Source organism: Paramormyrops kingsleyae, chromosome 1, assembly GCF_048594095.1.
Source record: "Paramormyrops kingsleyae isolate MSU_618 chromosome 1, PKINGS_0.4, whole genome shotgun sequence".
Lineage (NCBI taxonomy): Eukaryota > Metazoa > Chordata > Actinopteri > Osteoglossiformes > Mormyridae > Paramormyrops > Paramormyrops kingsleyae.
Genome location: NC_132797.1, coordinates 70,339,115 through 70,364,862, shown reverse-complemented (window position 1 = coordinate 70,364,862; position 25,748 = coordinate 70,339,115). Strand labels below are relative to the sequence as shown.

Below are 25,748 nucleotides of genomic sequence, written 5' to 3'. Positions count from 1 at the left end.
GTCTTAAATAGAATAAAGGCGAAGAAAGAAAAACAGGCGAGGTTCCTCAAGAACGTGATTATGGTTTGGTCAGTTTTATTATAGTGCATCCTACTCTCCATAATGTTATAAGTGACCAATTCACCGGGCGGCAGCAGGTTTGCCAGACAAGTATCAGGAACGTGTTGCAGACAAAACCCATGAATTTTCAGCATGATGTCACATTTTAAGATAGACCAGTGTTTCCCAATCCAGTCCTTGGGGACACACAGACAGCCCACGTTTTAGCTCCCACCCAGCACCTTACCGGGAGCAAAAATGTGGACTGTCTGGCAGGGAGCTGGGAGGGAGCGAAAATGAGGACCAACTGGGTCCCTGGGGACCGGATTGGGAAACACCGAGTTAGACTGAGGCAGGGAAGGGTGGAAGAATTTTTGGTGAGGCGACATCTGTTTTAACTGCAACCGGCCAAACTAAAATAAAAAAAACAGGACCAAATATGAATAGATTCACAATGTCCAGTGTAATTTAGCTATTTGCTGTCCAACGAGCACTTATGTAGCAAAGAGAAACACTAATTAAGTACGGAAATAAAATACTACTGAAAGCTACTTTGCTGGTATTTGGTACACCTGACGTACATGCCAGTACGGTCTTTAAAAAGACAATATGACTCTGCTTTGTCAACGAAAGGAAAGCAAATGTAAAACACTGCATACAAACAAAAATTCACTGATCAAAATTTAATGTTCAACATATAATCTAGGAATCCATTTACTGTACTGAAAGCAAATTACAACTGTCCAGGCTGAATTTTGAACCGTTCTGAAAAGACAGCTTGCATCATACCTTTGCGTCAAATGTCCAGAAAATTTCACAGTTTCAGAATTATTTCCGCAGCCTCCACAAGCCACCAAGCACAAAGGGAAAGTTCCTCCGAGTAGCAGAAACATTCACTGTTAACAGGTTAATGGAAAATACACAGCAGACCAGGCAACAGGTGAAAGCGACCTCTGACCAGCTAATTAACCTGGCAGCTTTCAAATTCCTGGTAAAACTAAATGGCTTTTCATAAAAGCTACAGTAACTAAGACTTTATATACTGGTAGCTTTAACGAATGGTTTCAGGCACAGGGTTATGCTCTTATTTGTTTAAGAAAAAAAGAAAGCACCAAAGATTTGTGAATTTGACAAATTCAAGTTCTTCATCTAGGTCAAATGATTATTATTAGGAGCACAGATTTGTGTTCCGTCACACCACAAAAAGCCGATTATTTCTCAACAGTGGATGCAGCAAAACATCCAAAACAGCACTTCATGCGAGAGCTTTAGAAGATGATCTCATACAGATGATAACCAGTACCTGCCACAGACCAGATACACCCAGGGGAAAACAGAAAAAAATAAAATAAAATCTCTACGAGCAGTTAAATCATTCCCAATTTCAGGCAATGGGAGACGCTGAACTGACAGATCGCAGCCCATAAATCTTAAGGTTTCTTACAGCAAGTAATGATTCTCATTACTTGCCCCTGTTGCTACTGTGTCTGACCCGGCATGAAGTTCGCCCCAAGAGCCGTCAGATCCTCAGGGGGTAATGCAGTGCTACTTGGGGGGGGGGGGGGGTCCAAGGCTCACAACGATAAAACCAAACTGAGGAATGTTTCCGTGTGACGCATTCCAGACCCGTTTTCCCTGCTCCAACAACTCAGCCCCCCCAGAATGCTACCACCTCAGCGCAAACGTGCCCCCCAGGCTGGAGAATAAATTAATCATTTGCCAGGGCAACCAGTGGCTACCCAGCACCCCTCACGCAGAGCTGGAGAAATGCTCCCAATCGAGGTCCGCCGGACACGACAATAGCCTAGTGTGCATCGACAGCGGACTGATGTCACGGGGAAGGCATTCGGATTCATGAAATAGAGACAATATTTGTTTAGTTCCAGCCACTGCTTGGACGTTCTGCACCACTGACAATTCTATGAGCAGGACAGGAAAATTCTCATCATTTTGTCAGGTAAAGATGAGTATTGAGTATCAAATTGGCAACACATACTGTTGTGCCTGGATTTAAAAAAAAAAGCAGGAGAAAATGTTAATCAATGTTCAGCCAGGGTTACGAAATCATTTGAATTATCTATATTAATCTGCACAGTACGTGAGACCTTATCAGGCCGATTTGTTTTCGTCTACGAGCTGTGCACGTTTTAGTTACAGAGCGTGAACTACAGGGCTTGCATTTTGTATTTCAGCCATTCATGCCGCGGGATATTTTGACTGAAGGGATTTAGTTTAAGTACCTTTATCAAGGGGAAAGAATACCTTAAGATTCAGACTCATCACAAGTTCCTTATACACTACGCTAGGGGACATCAGTTTCTAACACCAACACCCTCTTGTGGTAACAATATTAACCGTAACATTAAGCTTAAGCCGGAAGATTAACAAAAACGGCAAACATTTAAGGTATCATGAAAAAGCAGAGCTCAATTTGAACATCTTGGCACGCAACAGGCATAGAGGATATGGTTAATGTTCATAGGAAAGCTCAGTAGAAGGTGATCTATCAACTTATTTGACTGAATCCTTAAGTAATAACCAAATTTGCTATACAAGAGTGTACTCTTTTGTAAGGAATTACTGTTCTTGGCACGGGAGATTTTCCTGAAATAGCTCTCCCCCAAAGTCAGAAAAGGATTTAAAAAAAAGGACTGAGGTTTGCAGATTATGGTTTTCTAACGCTTGCCAATTTCTCATTAGTGTACCGGGACATAGGAATGCAATGCGAGCACAGAATTCTCAGTCCCATACACCATGACTACAGATTAAACAAACCAAGAGCACAGGTTTCCTTACGATGTGCAAGACGATACCTTTAAGTTTCATTAACACTCTACACCGAGCTCACCGCTTATACAGATGCAACAGCAAAGACACATTGTAACAAGCGCAGATTCAAATGAGATTCAGCTCCTTACAATCTGCAACTAACAAACGCGTAAGTGACTGGATAGAGCACAAGAGTACTTCAGGATTAAAATCACCAACACTAAGAGCAGCTGTAAAACAACAGGAAACCCCCAGAATGATAGAGAAACTGAAAACGGAAAACGCAACCAACAACAAACTAGTCTGCTTAAGACAACCATAATACGGCTTAAAGATCACTGTTGAGTGAATGCACACAGGATCAATATGAAAATATTTTTATACACAAAGACAATATCAGTGTGTGTACCAGGGTACAAACCACACCAACTAGTAAGTTCCTCCTAACCCATAGTGTGAACAAGCATTTAACACCAGGCATTTCAACCGGATTAAGAAACCCTTATCTGTTCATGTCATGAGAGCGACCATTTATAAGCTTAGTATACAAAGAGCCAACACGACTTAATGTATTTAAGCAATGAATGAAGCGAACAATACAGCCTTTACGCTAATTACTGCACTGCTGTTTTGTCATGCAATGCTTCGATCAGTTTTTATAGGCCTGTATGAAAATAAAGGAACCAAAAGGATAAATTCTTGCTTTATAAACCATGCACATATTAAATAGGAAACCAGGTGAAATTAGACCAAGAACCAATATACTTAAATGCTGATGACCATAGATAATGTCTGTCAATAACTGTCAAGCCCATGAAAGCCTGATACAAGATCCACAACAACAGATCTTTTTCTTGCCTTTGGGTCTGAATGCAAACCTGCTCACAACCATGCAAAAGAAGAACATGTGTTCACCCCTGCTCCCCAAAAAGCCATTTGAGTATAGCCAGCAGGTCCAGACATGACCCCACAGATCAGGGCTTTCTAAAGGATCAGGCTTAAAGCATAGAGTTTTAAAAAGGTAAGGTCTAAGCAGCCCAACAAAAAGTTAATCCTTATCCCTTTAAAAAAAATGAAATTATAAAGCGTTACTCAACGTTTAAAGACATTCTTCTGTACTTAAAGCCCTGCAGGATCTAACATGCTAAAGTGACTGAAGCGGTCCATTGCATCCTTCAGTTCTAATTTATGAGCCATTGATTGTCAGCAGATTTCAAATAAATAAGTTTTATACGGTCTTCATCACAGACTTAAAAATACATCAAGGTTTTGCGAACACGCCAGTGTCAGGACGCAATGATACTGAAGGCAGGAAAACACGTGTGTTGTACTGGTCTTAAAACAAGGAAAAAAAAACCCAATAAGTAAATGGATTCAAAATAAATCCGGTTTATTTCTAACAGATTTCAAAACTTACTTCGACCCATCTTTGGGCTTCCCTGAAGGCGACTTCGCAGCTGACCGTGGACTGCTCCCTCCACTCCATGTCGGCCCAATTCGCAGCACCGGCTCCTTTATCGCAATTAACAAATAGTAACACCTGCTTCAAAACAAACAAAAAAATATATGTGCATTCAAAGGCATTCAATACCGCTCAAAAACGCAGTCACCCGCTAATATCTTACGGCAAACATGAATGAGAGCAACACACCAGCTGTAGCGGCAGCGTTTAAACCTGCTTTTTAAAATTTATCCCAAGCTGACAGCAATAATCGCACATCTCTTTAAAATGTGTTGCATTAAGGTAGAATTTTAACTCTATTTTTTATGTTTCTCAATTGTGGAAAAACTGCAGCAGGAATAAATGACCAACCTGTTGGCAAAGTCGTTGTCCGACATACGGGTGATGCCCGTTATGTGTTTTCGCGACCCAACACCTTTCCTTCCTCCTCCTCTCTCACCTTTGCAAAAAGCAATCACACCGTCAATCTCCGACTTCTGCTGGTCAATATCCACACGTTTTGTACATTTACTACACTCTTAGGTAATTATGGAGCCGCCACTATAACCATTTACGCTGCAAGAGAGATTTACGAAGCACAGTTACACATGCAACTTGGTTTCGCACTGGAAACTGCACGGTAGAAGTAAGAACATTTCTCAGGAAACCACTTGCAAAGGCTAAAAAGTCCCGCCTGTTGTGCCCCCTAGCGGATTAAAGCGGCATTTGAAAGCCAAGAGGCGCAAGGGAGCAAATGCCATTAATGAGAAACTCGGTCACTGAGAAAATATAACAACATTTATTTCGTTAACTTCATAGCGCTATGTATACCACTTAATATATATATATAACAGATTGTTTGGATTTGAGGCACAAGCAAGTCTGTTTAGGAAGCACTGGGCACGAGGTAGGTCATATAGTGTTAAAATCACATGCAACTGATTTTATAACACGCAAAATTACATTCTTAAATGTGTTTGTTTTTATTGCTTTTTCTGAAGATTTGTTAAAAACAATGCATTCAAAAAAACTCAAATTACATTTATAATTAGACTAAATTTGAAATATAACCAAGCTGATGCGTCGTGAGGATAGTCAGTAAAACCTTCAATATGCTGGCTGTATGATTTAGAATTAAATAGTGACATTGTCTTCGTGCAAAATGGTACACTATTTAATGCCAACATATTCTGTTTGTGTAATTCATGTGTGCTGCAAATGATAAAGGCTTTAAAAAAGGTAGAATAGTGATAATTTTTTTTTTCCATATACCATCTTTCTTTGCATGATGCACACAAACACAGCTGGGGGGGGGGTCATAGCACAGGGTCAGTCAGCGTGCAGCGCATCTGCAGCCGGGGGTGAGGGCCTTGTTCAGGGGCCTAACAACAGCATCAGTCTGCTGGCCGTGGGATTCAAACTGGTGTCTATTTATCTGATTAGTCAGCGCAGCTCTACAGGGTCCTGGGCCTTAGACCTGTAAGATGTCCTGTGCAATCCATTACTGTCAATATTTCAAAGAAAACAATGTTGTACCAAGACTGTGGGCGTTTCTCAATATGCATACAGTACTTGACCATACTTGTGTTCTGGTGTACTTGTTTTTCGTCACCTTCCATTGCCAAAGGCTAGTTCTAGTACTAAGAAATGAAGCACAGAAGATGGTAAAGATCCCTGCATATCATTTTTGCCCCACCTCAAATATCAAGGATACGTCGGTTGCATCCTCGCCAAACAAGACCAATCCCATGATTCATTGCTCCCCAAGTTCACTCTTGGGAGGCCGGTTAGCAAGACCGTTCTTGCCAAGACCACAAGTATCATCTTTGCATTCTTGGTCATGAGAAACACCCCGTATCTATATAAGCAAATCTGCGGATAACAGTTTCAACGGTAATTCCGATAGCTACAAAGGCAGTCAAATTTACCGTGCATTTGAATTTTACAATGTAGGTAGATCACACAAGGTAGATACAGAGAATGCGATACAGGAATGGGTGGACTTAGACGTGCGCATGTGGGCTTGTCATGAGAAGACAATGCTGAATGAGGTTATGAACTACATTAAATGCATGTAGACTCTCATGGACAGCAGGAAATACTTTGCAAGCACTAAAGCAAAACAATTATGTACAGAGAGATGAATTACTCATTATTATTACATTACATTTTACATACAGAAAACAGAAAACAGTCAAGAGATCTGGAAAGAGACCATTACTGTGGCATACTTGAAATGCCTTTCAGTATTATCCAAGTCAAATGTTTATTTTTCATAGTTATAACTATGGTCTGACTACTGGCAACAGTTATGTATCAACAGACGTTAACTTAATGTAAGGTTAGCGTTAGCTAGCTGGCTGGGCAAACCTGTAGGTTAATATGTGGATTAATCTCTGCTATGGAAATTATTTTTTGATGGTGTGGAGTTTACGCTGGGCTGGGTTATTTGCAAGAAAATCATATATTATTACTTCAGATTGCTTCAGATTATTTTTAACTTTTTAACAAGTCTTCTTCTTCTTGGAACAATTTTCTACCCCTTCACTGAAAAACAACCGGAATCAATAAAGTTAGATCTTTCAAATTCATACAAGGATGCCCTAGCAATGCAAATGCAAATATACCTTTTTGAATATGCCTTCTTCTAACTTGGGGCCTGATTAGGGGTGCTCTAATATACAGGTTTACCCAGGCCGAAGCCCAGGGGCCTCTGCTAATAAGCAGCATCAAATAACCCTGTTTAATAACATTTTAAATCTAGAATTGCCACATGCCCTGTATTTTATGGGGTTGTCCCATTGTGAGAAATGAAATCCTGTGTCCCACACAATTTGTCCTATACATTTTAATTCAGACCTTTTAAAGTCATTGGTCTAAAACAGGGGTGTCCAGTCTTATCCGCAAAGGGCCGTTGTGTATGCGGGTTTTTGCTGCAACTCCCTAATTAGATTACTAATTAGAGGACTGATTGGCTGAAGAGTCCTCACACCTGGGTTTGAACAGCTGACCTACAAGTTATCCCAAAAACCTGCATGCACACCGGCCCTTTGCGGATAAGACTGGACACCCCTGGTCTAAAACTACCAGTGTTTCCCAAGCCAGTCCTCGAGGACTCGGTCCATGTTTTTGCTCCTTCCCCGATCCCTGCTAGACAGTCTAACACAGGGCTATTGAAATCCTGGTCCTCAAGGCCCGAGCTCTGCTGATTTCCCAGCCTTCCCTTACCCATGAGCCAGGTGTGATGCCTCTGTGGCCAATCGGTATCAGTGATTATTAAAATAACTTCCTGGGAAAACTGAAGACAAGGCCTGGATTTGGGATTGGCTTGATTTGCCTGCAGGGCCCCATGGCCTGGATTGGGAAACACCTAACTATACCATCATAGCAAATAGTATCTAACAACCCAAATACCTCTGTTAATGTGCCTCTGGGCCTGAGGGGCAAAAGTCACAGACTGAACAGTAGCATACATTGTCATACCAGAGGATGCTGCCAACAGAATAAAAGCTGTAATGTCCTGGAGTTCAGGCTGTGAGTCATTTTCTTCAATAACCTAAATGAACTAACTAAAGAGTGGTTTGTGGTCCTGAGTGGATCAGTTATTTAAGGGCCATTCGATGCACAAAGAAATTCATCCATCTATGTATTCCTGTTTCCAAGGTGAAAGTGACTAGGAACTCCCGCAGGTTTTGCATAGGGGAGGAAGTCACATGTCTGGGCTTTGTTCTACAGATGCCCTCAGTAAACAGCTGTGGGTCATGAATTACTGTCTCCCATTGGTGATGGCTGCACTGCCCACTCTTCCCACATGGTGCCGGTTCATCTGCAGTATCAAAGGCAGAGCTGAGTTTCACAGTCATCGAAGGAGCGTTCATTAGCAGATATCTGCCTCGTGGGAACATATGAGCCTATCGTCTGCTACATTTGTACACCTGAAATGATTATCTGGTAAAGTAAAACAATTCAATTGTGCTTTAACTAATGCTTTAGGCTCAGGCACTACTGATGCCTGAAACAATTACAATTACAATTGCACCCTCAATTGCATATCCTTGAAAAGAGGTAAAAATGTCTGTGCTTCCTGTATAGTCCACTAGACTGTCACATTCATTCTCTGTAATGAATCACTAAACAAGGCCATTTTAACATCCAGTCACAACAATTTCAGTAAATTAATGTCTGTGATATTTCTATAAAAGGGCACAACACAATTTAACATTTAAATCACTCCCCTAAGTCAGAAAATTGCCTGAACTTTTTCACACCCAATGTAAAATTTCCCAAATGTGATTAATTGAAATAATTGCAAATTAACAATTACGTAACATTTAATTTACCTATGAAACATTCAATGTCAATATGGAGTTGGTCCCCACTTTGCAGTTATAACAGCTGCCACTCTTCTGGGGAGGTTTTCCACAAGATTTTGGAGCGTGTCTGTGGGAATTTTTGCCCATTCATCCAGAGGAGCGTTTTGTGAGGTCAGGCACTGATGTTGGACATGAAGGCCTGGCTCACAATCTCCATTCTAATTCATCCAAAAGGTGTTTGATGGGGTTGAGATCAGGGCTCTGTGCAGGTAGTCCTCGCCCAACCTTGTCTGTATGGACCTTGCTTTGTGCACTGGGACACAGTCATGCTGGAACTGAAAAAGGCCTTCCCCAAACTGTTCCCATGAAGTTGGAAGCATAGAATTGTCCAAAATGTCATGGCATGCTGAAACATTAAGAGCTCCCTTCACTGGAACTAAGGGGTCTAGCCCGACCCCTGAAAAACAACCCCGTACCATTATCCGTCCTCCACCAAACATTACAGTTGGCACAATGCAGTCAGGCAGGCAACGCCAGTGTCCAGTGGCGGCGTGCTTTACACCACTGCATTCGACACTTGGCATTGTGCTCGGTGATGTGAGTCTTGCATGCAGCAGCTCGGCCACGGAAGCCCATTCCATGAAGCTCCCAGTATGCAGTTTTTGTGCTGGGGTTAATGCCAGAGGAAGTTTGGAGTAAAGACTCAATATGTTCCTGACCTAAAGGGAAAACAAAAAAGAACCTGTTATCCATTATTTATAGTGTTTGCACATGTTTCCAACCGATTTGGTGAATTGGCTTCCTTAAATTGCCCAAACTCTATGACACAATGGAACATTAATTAGCTACTTACGAAAGTCGGAGTGCAGCTACGTGGAAATTCTCTGTTTTTCCACATATCCCTTCTTGTTTTCTACACGACGCATATAGACTCTATATGTGAGAGCAAAGGGGTCAGAGCTCAAGTTCAGTCATTTATCCAGCAGCCCTGGTGCAGTTTTTGTGGTTCTCACAGACCCAAGAGTGATATGATAACCCTGCAGGATTCAGAGCGATATGGACACAGACCCCAAACCGACAGAGTCACACAACAGCATCATGCTATAGATCAGTGGCCTCCCACCTTTATTTTGATGAATTCTACTTTTACAAAGAAAATAATATGGGGAGCTGCTGTATATTTTGCAAACCAGGGACTTCCCATCACCAGATTTTCCAAAAGGGGGGGGGCTGTCAGATGCCTTATATTTTGTGGGATAGACTCCAGGTTTAATGTGACCTTGCATGGGCATGGTTATGGAAGATGGATGGATGGATGGATGGGCACCCAAATTAAGCCACTGCTGCATCAGATCAAGAAGAGTCAGCTGAGGCATCTTATAAGGAAACGTTAGATTCCCAAGGGAGCTTTTCCGGCCACTTCCCCCTGGGGAGGGGGCTTGGAGCAGGCCTAGGACATGCTGCGGGGAATATAACTCCAAGGTGGTTTGGGAATGTTTGGGGACCCCCCAGAAGTTAGAGTCTGTGGCCACAGAAAGAGAAAAGTTTGCATTTTAGATTCCTGAAGTAGGTAAGGAGCATGCACTGATTACAGCTCTACCTGACTACCCTAACCCTAACCCTAACCCATCACATGACAAACCACCTCATGGGTGAGAACCTGAGTGCAGCCAAGTGGCAGGTGATACCTCAGCACCACACTAGTCCAGTGTCATTCCTGCCACCAACCACCAAGTTTTTCCCTGTAAGTTGGAGGACTTCCTTATAGGGCTGGATGTAGATTAACATCATACCCAGGACAAAGCAATTGCAGGTTAAGGGCTATGCTCAAGGGTCCAATGGAGTAGAATTACTCTGGGCATTCACGGGATTTGAACTAGCAACCTTCCAATTGCTAGTATAGATCCCAAACCTCAGAGTCACCACTCCAAAAAATTAATGGGTATAAGATTCACCATGTGCATTTTTACGTTGGACCAAAATCGCAAAAACCTTGGAACCGCTTTGCTATATGTCACAGATTATATATTGTGGCTCTATGAAACAAAAAAATAAAATGGAAAATGCTCCAAGAACTACAGTGAATTTGAAAAATTGCTGGGGAGAAATATGTAGGGGGGTTGTCTTTTACAGAACAGAATCACTAACAAATGTTTAGTGTAATGCTTCATTGCTACATGAAACACCAACTAATCATTTGATTTTCCTTTACAATGTTTATTTTTAGATCCTTCTTAACGTCCCCAAAACCTAGAGCAGCAACTTCCACACCTGCTGCACTGATTGATGATGAAGTCAAGGACCCCAAATGTCACCATTTAGGCCACAAAACAAAACAAAAATAAAAAAGCAATGATTTATGAGGAACTTTCAAGGTAATTGCACCAACAACAAATGTTTTCTAGAAAAATTATTTTGAATACACCCTTCTCACTATGGATGTCCAGCTGTGCTTAACAAAGACTTAAGAATAGCATAATAATAAAGTAAAATAAATTTTAAACATGCCATGAACATATGTTGTAATGGAAAATCCCTGTTATCCTGAATGGAACAGTGATCCTCTGAGCTCAGGCCAGTATGAAACGTCATTTCTAAGAATATAATAATTTAATTCATATATATGAATAAAAACCTCTGATTAACACTTCAGTATTTGCTGCTACATTATTTAATAGTGATATGATGGAAAACAAAGGTGTTTTTCCTGGAAAAGACAATAAATATGGTCAAATTTTATTTATAGTATTATTAATAATAATTATTAATGCTAAATATTGATGTTAGTATATTCTAGATAGTCCATTAGCACCGATTTGATTGTGAAGTTGAACTGCATTAATCTGTTAAAGTTAAACCTTTTAATACCATCAACTAGTTTGTCTTGACTTCCTCAAAAATCACTCAAGATTAATCAAAGTATTAGACCATTTTAAAAATTGATCAAGAAATATATGCATCCATCTTCCCAAAGCTTTTTCTGGTCAGGTTTGTGAGGGGGGCTGGAGCCTATAGCAGACCCCCCCCCCCAGGCCATAAAGCTGGGGTACACCCTGGATGTTCCTGTGTGGTTCAAGTAGACATTTTCTTTATATGATAAATATTTGATATAGGACATATAATGAATTATTGCTTAGTTTAGATTTTTCACCCTTCCATTCATCCTTCTACCCATCCTCTTATCTAGGACAGGGTCGTTCCCTGGAAACATAGGCCACAAGGCAGGGGTCACCTTGGACTGCATGTCTGTCCATCTCTAAGCATGAACTCACATAGGCACCAATACACTGAACCACATGCTTTTTGATTGGAAACAGGAGAGCATGCAAATTTCAGGTAAATAGAGCTAGAAGCAGGAATCGAACCCCAACCCTATAGGTATGAGGCTGCAGCACTAACCACAAGGGGCAGACTAATGCCTAAGCCATCCTAGGCTATAGCCTAGAGTCCCGGCAAATGTCAGACCCCCACTGCGGGAAAAATGGAATCTAGTTAAATCAGCAACACCTAAGTCCATGCCGTAGTCAACCTAGGGCCCCCAGATCAGTTAATCTGCCCTGCAAATTAGCCATTAAAGTTCATGTCTGTGCAAAAATATCAGAGATCCTTTAGCTGGTTTAATAAATCCGTAGTGAATTCACATTTTTTTTTTTTTGGGTGGGGGGGGGGGGGGGGAATAATTATTCTATATCCTTAGCATCAGACCTGAATTTTATGTTTTATTTGTATTACAAAGAATGAATAATGTTCCTGGGTCATTCATATTTAAAACCAATCATTTACTTGACTTGACTTATAATTATATATAAAATAATTTAAAAAATTATGAACATCACATTTCACTGTTCTTACTTTGAATTTGTAGTGTTACAATAGCAACTATTTTGGAGAAGGAGTGGTTCTTTGCAGTGAGACAGTCCATCCCATATTTTTATAGAAATTACTAGGATTCTTTTAACTCCTATTGACTATAATCTTATTTGCACATACTGTACCGCAAACTGTTTGTACCCCACATCTTGTCATTTCACCATCATTTACATGCCTACATGAAAATGCTTATTTCTTTGTTTGTTAATAAGACATTTTATGTTCTAGCACTTTTTAAGAGTTATTCTATGTATTGTTTTGTGTATTTCTGTCTCGACATTATTGTTACATTCTAAACTGTTATCATCAAAACAAATTCCTTGTACTTTTTGAACATGGTGAATAAAATTAGTGATTCTTGTGTATTTTTGGTGTTATTCATTATTATTATTATTGTTATTACTACCACTACTACTACGGTAGACGTTTGACCATAAAGTTAGTGACTTATATACTAAGGAAATAGAAATATATCCGTCCACCGCACTTTTTTGTAGCCAGAGAAAAACGATACACGTAATGTCGTTAAACTATCGCTAGGGGACGCAACAATACTGTGGCAATAATTAAGTTAAATGAATTTTTGTTGAAGGAGTGTTCCGAAAAGTGAATAGTTTCAGAATGACATGCGTATTATACACAACACCAAAAAAATACAAATAAAAATTAAAAAAAACACCAAAAAAAAAAAATGAAAATGCAGTAGCAGTGCGTAGAACGTGCCACGCCAGCCGACATACGTTCGGTTGACCATCATGAATAGTCCAGGATTACTCGTTAAACAGGATTCATAACATGTATAATTTCGTTACTGAATAATTTATCCCATGAAGACATTGTTCTGCAAATCAAACAATTTTAATATTCACTCTACGTACATAAGATTTAAAAAGCTACTTCACAATATTGTTACAGTCACAGCTGAAGGTTTATGTTGTAATGCTAGACTTTGGTCACGTGAAAATCCACGCAGGAGCTTTGACCAATAGTGTGCCAAGGACCCAGGCATCGACCAATAAGCAGCGAGAAGGAAGCCTAACCCGGAAGCTGAAGGTGAAAATCCGAGATGCGGGGAGTGGTAGCGCCTGGTGAGATGTTCTTTGTAAAAATGATAACAGAACGCTTTTTGTTAGTTATGCATTGTCTGTGACGCCTATATGCTTACTTAATGTCACACACTGTCTTTCCCCGCAAGAAGCATTATGCTGATTTGTAACTTTCACAGAAGTCACTGATTCGTTTCTGTGTTTAGTGCTTAGTTTAGTAAAACTTGTAATTCCTTGTAATATATATATATATATATATATATGAGATATTTGCATACAATTGAGCATTCACTGCTCGAGATGTTTAGACATTATATTGTGTTATAGGTGTTGACAAAATTGTCGAAAACATCGGAAGGTTGCCCCCAGACTTGTTCGCAGAAACAGTAAGGATTTTTAAAAGTCCAATCATGTATACAGTTTTTGCTTATATATGTGCACTTTTATAAAGAGAGAGAGACTTTATGTTTCAAGTCACGTGTTCAGTTGGTTCCTAAAACCTCTCAGGATTCTGCCTTGTGTCTGAATATAGGTTTACTAGACGGAAATTTTACACGCATTGTGTAGAAATTGTGTAGCATCTTACAAGAAAAAAATGTGGAAATTATAGATCATACATTTATAGACCTTTCTTTTATAGAAACCTTTCTTGATGGACTTTCTGTCATTTTGTAAAACGGGAAAACATTCAAAAATTACTATAAAGTTCTAAGCCTTTGATGTTGCACTGTAACATTTTAAGTTTCAGACGAAGGGGGGGGAGCTTTGATAGATAATGACAGTAGGTATCTGGTGATTCACATATGCAAGTTTTAATTAATAAGATTAATTGCATCACTGTCCTGCCTTCCAAAATATGTGAGAAATGCACTGCTAGCAGGTATGGCACGCTATGTTTAAGTTAGAGATGTCATAACTGCAACTGTGTTGTGCTTCCAGTGTCAGCAGATTTTAAATCCGCTTCAGGGACGGGCCCAAGGAGTCGATGGGGCTGAAATCAGTGACGTGAGTTTTTTTTTTTTTTTTGTATCTGATAACTTGAGCATATTGGGTAGCTGGTTACAACAATTTCTACTTTTTCTTAATGCAGAGATTTCAAAAAGCTGGAGTTATATTGGACCTGGAAGATGCTGAGGACATTATTAAACTGCTCTCATTTAATTTCAGGTATAAAAATTCTAATGGCATAAAATTTATTATGAAAAAGCAATTAAGATGTGCTTGAGTGAATAGATGGCTTAACACATGGAGGAACAATCTGCTAGTGGGAAATGTCATTTTTAATATCATTACATTTCAACTGCAGATTAGCAGCAAAGAACAATCTGACTGCAGAGCAGTTGGTCACGAAGCTTGATCAGAGTAGCAGTGGCTGGCCGAAATGTGCCCTGCAGACTGTACATAAGATGTGGAGCGAACAGGGGGCTGTCATCCGGACCCATCAAGGGCCCCAGGTCATGATGAGCGTGGGCCAGGTAGGACGCCTGCTCGTCACTAAGATCCCGTCTCATTTGTAATCTTACTGAGAGACAGTGATGACAAGCAGTTTACACTTCTGCCTCTTTTCAGCTGGTGGACGTGAAATGGAAGCTGGGGATGGCAGTCAGTTCAGATAACTGCCGCTCCCTCAACTCTCCGTACGTGTCGCTGTTGTTGAAAGTCGCTGACACGTCAGGGCAGATAACCCACAAATCTTTTGAAATGACAGTTCCACAGTTCCAGGTTTGTCTGTCATTATCTGTTTATTTTTTCATGTTTTGTTCCAAGCTTGTCTTTTCAAAAATTAAAGTATGTTATCTGTTTAATATTTTTTTTTTCAGCTTTTGTTTTAAGATAACGATAAATTGTCACTGATTTTTCCCTTTTGTCATCTTTTCCAGAACTTCTTCAGACAATTTAAGGAAATAGCAACAGTTTTAGAAACTGTGTGAAGCTGAAAAGAATGATTGATTATTTCTGACATTGTTATACCTACAAATGTAAATGAGATTTGGGCATTTATTTCACTTCACTTACCCCTATAAATTCATAAATGATCCTATAATTCACAAGCTTTTCGGCAACATTTAAAAAATATATTTTTGAATATTTCCCACATAACTGTAAACAAAGAAATGTTTACTGAGAAAGCAGTCCTGTTAAATACCAAAACCTTCAGTACTGTGGAGACGTTCTTTCCTCAAATTAGTATAACATTAAACATGATTGTGTATCATTTTTGGCTTTCTTGTGATATTTAATCAGCCTGTTATGTGGGAGTCTCCCAGAATCTTTTCACCATGACACTGCTCTGTTGAACTAAAGGAGGCTGTGTACTCAGAGATCAACTCTGATGGAGTTACACGTGCTGCATATTTTATCTATTTCGGGGAGCTGGTTCCATGCTCTGGCATCTTGTTACAAGTGTCACAGAGCTATCATCCCAGCTGCACAATTTAGTACTGGGTAATAAGTTAAACATATCAAAAAGGCACTGTGACTAGTTATCATTCAAATTATTCAAAGATAAAACTTTTTTCTCTTGTTACATTTAGCTTCAAAATGGTTTCTGTTATGTGTTGAAAATTAAAATATTTTGGTGTAGACTTCTTGCAGCTATTCGAAATGTATACATGTGTAATGCACAACAGTTTACATAAGACGTATATTTATTACAAATGATATACACCAGCTAAAGCGAAACGTTGCTTGCCGCCCTGCATGCATTAGTGTTATACGGTCTGCCTTTTGTCACGAACAGATTACATTTGCTAGTGAAAATATAACACGCTTGTTGTTCATTCACATTCAACTATTTTGACTATACGCATTTTTTATAGTGTAACCTTGCAGTCCATGCACAATCAGGGGCATATCGCAGATGTTCAGATTTTAAGATGAAGAGTTGCAGAAAATCGCACTAATTCATCAGATTTTCTCGACCAGTGCCTCGCCTTGTGAGGAGACGGAACAATCTTTGCAAGGTTTGCACTGTTGCACACCGAGCGGGCGGACTTGCCTACTCGGCGTCTGCCTTTCAAACATCCAGCCTCCTGGACTGCTGGGCGTAGTTAGGTTATAGTGTGGGACAGGCTTAAAACGTGTCTCCTCGTCTCCTCCTACTGCCATGCACGGGTAGATCTCCTGTTACTCAGCAGTGCTGCATGGCTGACGGGGCACTTCCCAGCGTAACAAAGCGCAGGCAGACGCATCCATACACATGGCAAAGGATAGGATCCCAGAAGCAAAGAATGCGCCAAGCGATCTGTGCATTAAATTTTCTGCAACAGATTAAAGTCACGAGCTGGTAGATGTTTCGCTTTCCTTCGACTTACCGTTTCCACGCGCCAGCAGTCGGAAAAGCCACGGTTTTAGACGGCGATCACCGTTGCAGGAGTTAAACATACCATGCAACTAGTTCAACGAGAGCGATTATTTGCAAGGACACCATCCAGCTATCAATTTGATAGCTTCAGCGGAAGAAAACAGATGCAGCTCTCAGAGTAAGGTTGTGCACTGAGGTCTTTCAGCTGCTGCGCCATGAACACATTGTTAAACTCAGTCGATGCAGTAACTTTTTTCTACTAGGAAGGAAGTTTTTGATTCGCAAATCAAGTTACGGTGTATAATATTTTAAGCAGCCGTTTTATTTAGAAACAAGGATTCTTCAGCCAAAGTCAGCAGAAACTCCTACAATAAAATCTTAATTGTAAAAAGATGGATTTCCCGAACGGTCAAGATGGGAATCACTCCTCGAAACCAGATAAGAATTTTTCACTCTGGTACATGGGATGGTCGTCTTTGGACAGGCGGACTACACTGCCGATGTTGCCGTGGCTTGTGGCAGAGATTCGCAGGAAAAGCGAAAAGAATGAGCTCGGTCCGGTCCAGGCCAGGGAAGTCGACCTGATCATCACGCCTCCTATAATCCGCTGCGTCCCAGCAAATAACAACAACTCGTCCATTTTTATATTCGAACACAAGGCTCAGTGCATATCACGATTCATCCATAACAGTCATGACCTTAAATACTTTGCCTACCTTATTAGAAGCCAGCCGGAGGACCCTGAATCAGAGATGGCATGCCACGTTTTTAAGGCAAGCGACCCCAACCAGGTAAGCAGTGCAACAACCTCCCATCGGGGTCACTGCCTGCAGTTACTTTGTTCAATACACAGTTATAGACTTATTGCACTGAACACTATAATCCATTTTTTATTTTTATCACCAGTATAAACACAGCAATAGCCACATGCACGCAGGAGACATATAAATGGACGTGAAGTAACTTCATCTGTTTTAAAGCACTTTCTTTTCAAGCATTAAGGTACGAACAACATCTGTACCCAGGTGCTACTCTATACTTCAGCTGGCAGGAGATTTGGCTTTGCGTTTGAACAAAGGCAAACCACGCTGTTCTCGATTCGCGTGAGCTACTGAACATGACGTCACAAGCCATAATGCGTTACTAAGCGCGTTACGTGTGGCAGAGTCAGTGAATAAATGACCTAACAGTTCATACTTTTTCAATATTTATAAAAGGGTATTTTTTTGGAAAATGTCGCTGTTTCAAGTCCCTGGATAGGCCTTGCTGTCCTACATTTGACACTTGCTGTGTGATGTGGTAGTTCAAGGTACGATATCCTATAAATAAAATGACATGATCAGATGGCACGGTATATTTAGTGGAGGATTATTTGTATACATACATACATATATAATGTTTTTGTTATAGGTAAATATTTCTGTATTAGCTTTTGTTGCATATATTGCATATAATTTTCAGCAGTATTTAGCATTTAAAATCTTAAATCCATGACACTTTTGTAAATGTGGTGTGGTTTGCTCTCCTATGGCAGTTCCGTGACGCTGGTACTCAAAGACATTGGGGACATCATCGTTGCTCAGTTTCACATGCGAATGCAGACCACATTACTAAGAATGCACAAGTGGAAAGTTTAGACCTTTTTTTTTTAAAAAAAATAATATGTTAAATGAGTTTAGTATTAGTATTTCCACTTAAGAAATCCGCAAATGAAGAACTAAGTTACCTCTGCGTATTGCATTGACAAAGGCTTCATTTGTTTCTTTAGTTTGACGTCATTGCCATGTTTTGGTTTACTAGATTATTTACCATGCTACCCTCTGCTCTGTTGCCATTGGTCCACTTTCAGTTTCACTTACAGCAGTTCTGAAGCCCATTATGCTGAAGTTAGCAAAATATGACGTTTAATCAGTGTTTGCTTTTACGAGGTTTTAAGAGATGGCAGAATATACAATTAATCAATACTCTGTGCAGTACGATTGCTTAGTTTACTGGGAGAAAAGTGATCTATATCCACTTACCGTGCTGTTAGATCAAATCCCATAAAATGCTGCATATCTAAGTATGTTCAGTATAGGCTTTACTTGCTAAACTGCGTTTTAGTTTACTGATAACATTTTTATGGTGAAACGGGACCCTAAGGCACAAGTATCATGATTTCAAATATCTTTTTTTTTATTTTATTTTCAGTGTACATAAGGAATATTTTTATGTTTACGTCTATGATCTGGATGGCTCTGCATGTGTACAATAGTTTTAATGTTCTTGTGCTTGTATGCATTTGCTTAAAGTACCTCTGTTTCCTTCCATGGTCCAAAGGCATTTTTAGTTGATTTTGTATCTCTGAATTTCTCGTAGTGTTGTACATGCCCCCTGATGCACTGGCATCCTATCCTTGCCACGTGCTTCCTGGAATAGGCTGCAGACACTATGTCACCCTGCACTTCGATATGTAATTATAGATAACGGGTGGATGGACTTTTTTGAACAATCATCAGTTAATTAGCTGGTATGTCCAAAATTCATAACGCTAGAGTTAAAATTTAAGGTCTCCTTCCAGGTTTGGCAGCTCACAGTTTGACAGGGTCACCTTCGTTTGACACTTGAGTTCAGATAATTAGCGTTGATTGTGCAATATTTTAAAGAAGGCCAGGATTTAAATGCAATTTGAAAAGTTAATTAAGTACTTCTTATATTTTTTTCTTTTATTTTCTGTTTTGTCCCTGTTAAACCTTGAGCAATTAAGTAATCATGTTAATTAATCCCAAGTCATTACAAACTTGATTATTTCGTAAATGACAAAAATGCTGTTGAAGCATTTTTATTTTTCAGCAATTATGCAATCATTCTGTAATTTATGTAATTAAGTGTGTTTTAAACAAATTAATGTTTTTAAAGGTTTCATATTGGAAATATATTTTTTTCCGGTTTCCTTCAAAATTACACCTTGGAACAAAGTTCAGACACTCTGTCTTCTGTCATCCCCAGAAATGCTTTGCTCTGCCTTAGGAAGATCATGTTTTCACAGTCAACACAGTGAAGCTCGAGCGCAAAAGCACAAGCCTGCACTTGTTCATAAAATAACACTATTTCTCAGGGTTTCCTGATTGTTATGAAACAAACAGAGTTAAAATTAAGCTTGTATGTTTTCACAGCCAAACGGGAAATTATAAATGTATTATGTGAAAAATTTGCCAAGTCCCAATGTCAAACATTACGTTATCTGGTACCATCTGCAGGATGGCTTGCAGAGGTAGTAAAGCAATAGAGAGGATGTTTCTGTTTCATTGTGTGCATTGGGAGATGTCAGTGACTCGGTCATGAAACACAAAAGCATTGGGTGTAAGTTGTACTTCATAAATGGAGCGTGTTGCTGAGGCTTAACTCATCAGATCTTGATTGTTGATGACTATGTGACAAGTAACTGCAGTTTTTTTTTTTAACAGAAATTTAGAATATTATTTAATATGTTTCTCTGTTTTATTTCAATTAGATTTTTTATCAACAGATCACCAGCATAGCCTGGCCAAAAGTCAAGTTTTTGACTTGCTATTCATAATTAACTATTCAGGGACATTTAAAAGTCACTTGGTTAATAAATAGGTCTCTCCTTGCGAACACATCGCCTTCCCATGGTTGTTTAGCATATTCTGGCATTTTGTACTGATTAGGAAGGAGTGAGGGAACATCGCGTAATTGGCGCAACACTACGAGCGATTAGAAGAGGTGCATAAACCTGTTACTGAGTTGTACTGAGTAGTAGTGTTTAGGCATGCAGAACAAAATAGGGGTACTCTAGTGCCACTTCATCTGCATTGCTGCCGTACGAGAAAAACAGGTTGGAATTGCAACACGCCCGGTGGAGTTTTCCATTTACAAGATGCAAAGATTAGCCCGCATGTGTCTATTTAATTTCTGCTCAATTTCCAGCATCAACACTTTTGTTTTAAGTGTTTGTTTGGTGAGTCTTTGAACAAAAAAGAAGCACTACTTGTTTTTTTTGTACTTGTTTTTTTTTATACTGTTAAAAGGTAAACTAGGATACCGAGACCTAATTCACCTTCAGGCACTTACATTGAACTCCATTTTCCATGTACAACACCCATGAAGCTTCAACTGAATGATTTAAGGGATGAAACATGCATTTTTAATCACCTCTATTTATGGAATCCCTCCAGAAAAGGAGTCTCGTTTATCATCAGCACTGTTTAGACTTTAGTACTTTTTAAATATTGTGTCAGACCTGAAAAAAAATTCTCCTCGTGTGTATTTAGCATGTGCAAGCGTGGCATTTTGTTGCTCTGCCTCCCTTTGTTTGACTCGCATTACTCTGCACATACTCCTTTGAGTTAAAGGTAAAGGAGCCGCATACCACGCTTCGCGGTGCTTTCTTTATTGTGGACTTCGACAGCAGGTTGGCGTTGAAGGATGTCGCGTTGTTCCCTGTGCTCGAATAGACAGTGACTCACTCCCGCTGTGCGGCAGTTTGTTCACATTTGGGTGTGCGACCTTTGACATGAATCCCAGACTGCGCCATGTGTTACCCAAGCTAGGCAAGGAGTTAGTAGGAGCAAAGGGTCTAGCGTTGCAGTCTATCAGTGTTGAATGGAATACATGCCAGCACTTCTCTTGTGTGTTTTTGTGTATTCGTGCCTGAATCTGAGAGTAAATAATTCAAAAGGAATCCTGGCCTAGTAATACTTTTCACTCTGTGAATTGAAACTTCTCAATAGTTGCAGTTTTGCAGAAGGCTGTATTCATGCATTTTGTGTTTGTGATATTTGTGTGTTGAGAACATATTATAGCCTTTAATAATTTTGATGGTTTTCACTTGGGTGGCTCACCCTGCCTCCTGCTCTCTGCTTCCAGGGATTGGCTTCAGGTTCACTGCAAAATTTTCCCATTAATTCCCATGGAAACTTTCCAGCTTGGAATAGTTCCAGAATTCCCCAGCTTAACTTCCCATGGAATGGAAAGTTCCTGGAAATGTTCCACCCCTTTTCCCTACTATATTGGACAGTCTTATGGCAAATAGATTGATGGGTTGTATTGCATAACACTGCTTTCCTCATTATAAAAATGAACACAGCACCTAATATGCTGCTTAACGGACTGTGCCCTATATCTACAGTATCAGTCAAAAGTCTGGACACATCTGCTTTTAATGCATTTATCTCTGCTTTAGCTATGTCATTAATCTTATAGTAAAAGGCCTTGAGGCAATGAAGTAATACATATCAAATTTTGCTTCTCCAAGAGAAGTACTCGGCATCTCTCAATTTCCTCAAATTTTAAACTATAGCCCCCGATTGAAGAGGAATGATATTTTATTGGTCAGCTACCAATGGTTCAGTTGGATCTGGGGGTTTAAGGCACAGAGGCTTAGCCCCCTGATCTCCACAGCACCCTCCGCTTCAGTGACAGCTCTGCAGACCCTTGGCATCCTCTCCACCCGCTTCCAGATGTAGCCACCTGGTACGCCTCTCCAGTATTGAGTGAATGTTGGCTACCTTGCTGTTACTCTTCGGTCCAACTGATCCCAAACCAGCTCTATAGGGTTTTCTTGTTGAAAAACAAATTATATTTAGTAGATGTGTCCAAACTTTGAGCTGGTACTCTATGTGATTGTGTGTATTTTCGAGTGCGTGAATGTACTGAAGAAGATTGATGTGGGTTTATGTTTACACAATATTTTCTTTGGTTGGTTATATACAAAATATTCGGGTTTTGTTGTCTGGCCTACACATCACCCATCAGCCCATCTTTCAACTGCTCATCCTGAACAGGATTATGGGTAGGGTTTGGAGCCTATCCAAGGCAGCATAGGATACAGGCCATGAGCACCCCCTGGATGGGACGACAGTGCCCTCATTTCTAACTTCTGAACTCACACTTTGTCACATTGCCATTGTAAACTTTCAATGACATAAAGGAAGTGGAAAAGTGAAAATATAAAATGCAGTTGATACTAAACATGACGATTAGTACCCTATCACGGAATGCTGGTTGAGAGGAGTAAAAATAAAGTGGCACGACGTCAAAACAGAGTAATCGGAAGATAGCGGGGTAGTCCGTTTTCAGTGAAGGCAAAAGTGCACCAGCCTTTGAAAAGATTTCATGTGGGATTATTGTACATCAATCACTGGTAGATTTAATCCATTTCATATTTTTTACTGTGTGGGTTTGAATCAAATACTGATTGAAAAGAAGCACAGTAATTGCACCCACTATGGGTTTTTCAATCTGTGTTTAATTTTCCTGTCATTAACCATAGTTTGGAATCTGTAGTGGGGTCAGCAACTAGAAATCAGGACTATTTGACTGAACAATTATGTTCCACGGCCATATTTAATTTTAAGATGCTAGAGCACATCTGCAGTTGTCTGTGTCCTTTAAGCCCTGTGAGTTAATTCTCTGCGGCAACATTTTCACACATTTACAGATTTGTGGTTTCGAACTGATTTATTCTCACTTGTTTAGTTTTTTTTCACCATCTTTGTTTTTCAAAACATCTGTTTTTATGTTCTATCATGCCGTATTCATACCAGCCATCATCCACACCCAGTGTACCTCTTTTGAGCTTATTTGAATGTCCCGGCTTTCTTCTTTAGTATGAATAATGTGCATTTGTTTCACTAAATCATGATTATTGCAAAACATCTAGAATGTAATGTATTCTTTCAGTCCAAGCCTAAAAAAATCACCCATGTCTCAGAGATGGATAGGTTCACTGTCCTTGAAAACTGGAGGGGAAACTTGTCAAGACTGCATTTTTAATCTTGTTCTTCATGGCAGTCTGTTTTTAATTGATTGGCTTTTAATGAGTCACTGGGACCCTAAGGCCAATCTGCTCTGATTCCTCAGACTAATAGCTTTCCTTTACAGTACCTGTTGAAAGTCTGGATGCACCTGCTTTTAATGCATTTGTATCTTTTGCCTGTGTTATTCCCCAAGAATTACAGTACAGGAAGTAATACATATCAAATATTACAGTGACCCAGGGAAGTGTTAAACATCTCAAATGTTTCTCAAACTTTAGATTCCTCAAAACGGCCCCTTTTTGCTTTGATGACAGCATTGCAGACTCTTCGCCTTCATTCAACCAGCTTCCATATGTAGCCACCTGGAACGCTTCTCCAACAGTCCTGAAGGAGTTTCCACAAGTTCTGGGCACAAGTTGGCTACCTTGCTCTTACTCTTCAGTCCAACTCATCGCATTGGGATGGTGGGGGCCAAGTCATCTGTTGCAACACTCCATGTCTTGTTCACAAGATAATACTTGCCACATAACGACTTTAAGTGCAACTTGAGGTTATCTTGTTGAAAACCAAATGATTTTCGGTAGGTATGTCCAGACCTTTGGCTGGTACTGAATGTTAGTTCTCTGTTTCATCTCCTGCTCCTCCTTTGATTGTGGTATTTACCATTCCAGCTTTGTGCTCGCAGTTCCATCAGTTTCTCATTTGGAATGTGACCTTAGGGCAAGCAGAAAATCACGGGGCACTTAGTTGCGTTGCAGTAGGCTGGCCGTTCTTTTGCTGGTCTGCACGTCTGACACGTCAATGCTGCGCTGTTTGCCCTGAGGGTTTGGTCAACTGTAGAAGTGACTTGAATAGATAAGGAAACATTCTAACCGTACAAATACTTCAGTAGGTGGCCACTCAGTGCAAAAATGCTCTGTGTGCTGATTTTTGTGCTTTATCAGACTGAACTCTTTCATCAGACTAAAGCTCTTGCATAATACATCCATGAATAAAGTGTTATTTTCCACATATTTTTTCCGTAATTAACAAAGAAAGTCAGTGAGTAGCATGGTTACCTCACAAAAAGACTAGGGGGATGAAATTCTGCCCCCATTTTCTGTGTGGAGGGGGTTTGTATTTACAACATTGTGGGGACAGAATGTCCTACATGTAGGTCCTGAATTTATTAGATGGCATGCCATTCTATGCCATTGTATGCAATAATACTTAGGTCAGCCATATTCTGGCAAGGAGTCCGCATGCCACCCAGAACACCAGCTTGCTCAACCAAATTAAATCACTTTTTTTCTGTCTTTTTTCATTTGCACAAAGGCAGTCTCCATCCCACATTGGACAGAAATTCAGTTTAATCTATGTGATGGAAATTTTTTTCATTGTGACCCACCCACTGTGGCAATTTTTTTTCGCCAGATTGAAAGTGGCAGCCCTGACTACAATGAAATCCGTGGTCATTATAGGTACACATTGCTTCATTGTGCTTTGTTTTCCCATGGCACACCCAAATTTAATTTTCTCGCTACGCCGCTGCTTTGAGGATTATGTATATTATTTTAAGAAACGGTTCACAAAAAATATTCAGTTTCCTTGGTGTGGGCAGCAGAGGTCACAGAATAGCATATCTTTTAATATAAATTGTTACCATTACACAATAATAGGCAATACATAAGTAATAGTCATTTTTATTAGGAAAAACAGCAAAAATAATAACAAAGTCTACAAGTTAAAGAACTGTAAGTTATGGTTTTAAGATAATACCTGTTAAACTGGAAAGTTTATTCGCGGAAAAAAGAACAACTTTTTATTCCAAGGTTAATTTTTTTCTCTAAAACTTTTGCAGAAACTTGAGGCAGCCTAGGACAGCAATTCTCAACCCATGGGTCGCGACCCAAATTTGGGTCACAGCTAGTTCTGAAAGGGTCGCGAGACAGCGTTGGAAATGTAAGCATTTTCATTTCCCAGCCCAAATCTTAGAATTAACCTATATAAACGGGTCTTGGGTCTTCAAATGCTTAGCGCACAACTAGTGAACATTCAACCAATCCACGAAGCCAAACCACAGATGCTTAATTTAAAATTCACTGGAACATCCAATCAGATTTGTGCGATACGCATTGATTGGCGTAAATTGCAGTGCAAGCTGCGCGCTCGATCATAGCGTTAAATTAAATCTGTACTTGATATAGGGTCGCGACTGAGTTGGCA

At 39.9% G+C, this 25,748-nt stretch overlaps 3 protein-coding genes across 16 annotated transcripts in view; 2 read left to right on the top strand and 1 right to left on the bottom strand.

The window, feature by feature from the left end:
* lmo7a (LIM domain 7a) overlaps window positions 1–4,900 on the bottom strand; it is a 46,026-nt gene extending 41,126 nt beyond the window's left edge. For 5 of the 12 annotated variants that reach the window (XM_072697716.1, XM_072697727.1, XM_072697721.1 and 2 more), the window contains exons 1-2: window positions 4,622–4,900; window positions 4,226–4,351 (exon numbers count right to left, since the gene is read on the bottom strand). In XM_072697716.1, the coding sequence (XP_072553817.1) occupies window positions 4,226–4,294 (69 nt within the window). In that variant the 5' untranslated portion in view covers window positions 4,295–4,351; window positions 4,622–4,900. The remainder of the gene's footprint in view (window positions 1–4,225; window positions 4,352–4,621) is intronic. The other 7 variants (XM_072697724.1, XM_072697736.1, XM_072697749.1 and 4 more) reach the window with 3 other exon arrangements.
* Window positions 4,901–13,404: 8,504 nt separating this feature from the next.
* commd6 (COMM domain containing 6) lies at window positions 13,405–15,693 on the top strand. Its single transcript, XM_023813648.2, has 7 exons — window positions 13,405–13,520; window positions 13,806–13,864; window positions 14,418–14,483; window positions 14,569–14,645; window positions 14,785–14,953; window positions 15,048–15,200; window positions 15,359–15,693. The coding sequence occupies exons 1-7, from the start codon at window positions 13,499–13,501 to the stop codon at window positions 15,407–15,409; spliced, it is 597 nt and encodes a 198-aa protein (XP_023669416.1). The 5' UTR covers window positions 13,405–13,498; the 3' UTR covers window positions 15,410–15,693.
* An 840-nt stretch (window positions 15,694–16,533) lies between these two features.
* Window positions 16,534–25,748, top strand: part of tbc1d4 (TBC1 domain family, member 4) — a 38,259-nt gene continuing 29,044 nt past the window's right edge. For all 3 annotated transcript variants that reach the window (XM_023813355.2, XM_023813436.2, XM_023813272.2), the window contains exon 1: window positions 16,534–17,573. In XM_023813355.2, coding sequence (XP_023669123.1) covers window positions 17,175–17,573 — 399 coding nt within the window. In that variant the 5' untranslated portion in view covers window positions 16,534–17,174. The remainder of the gene's footprint in view (window positions 17,574–25,748) is intronic.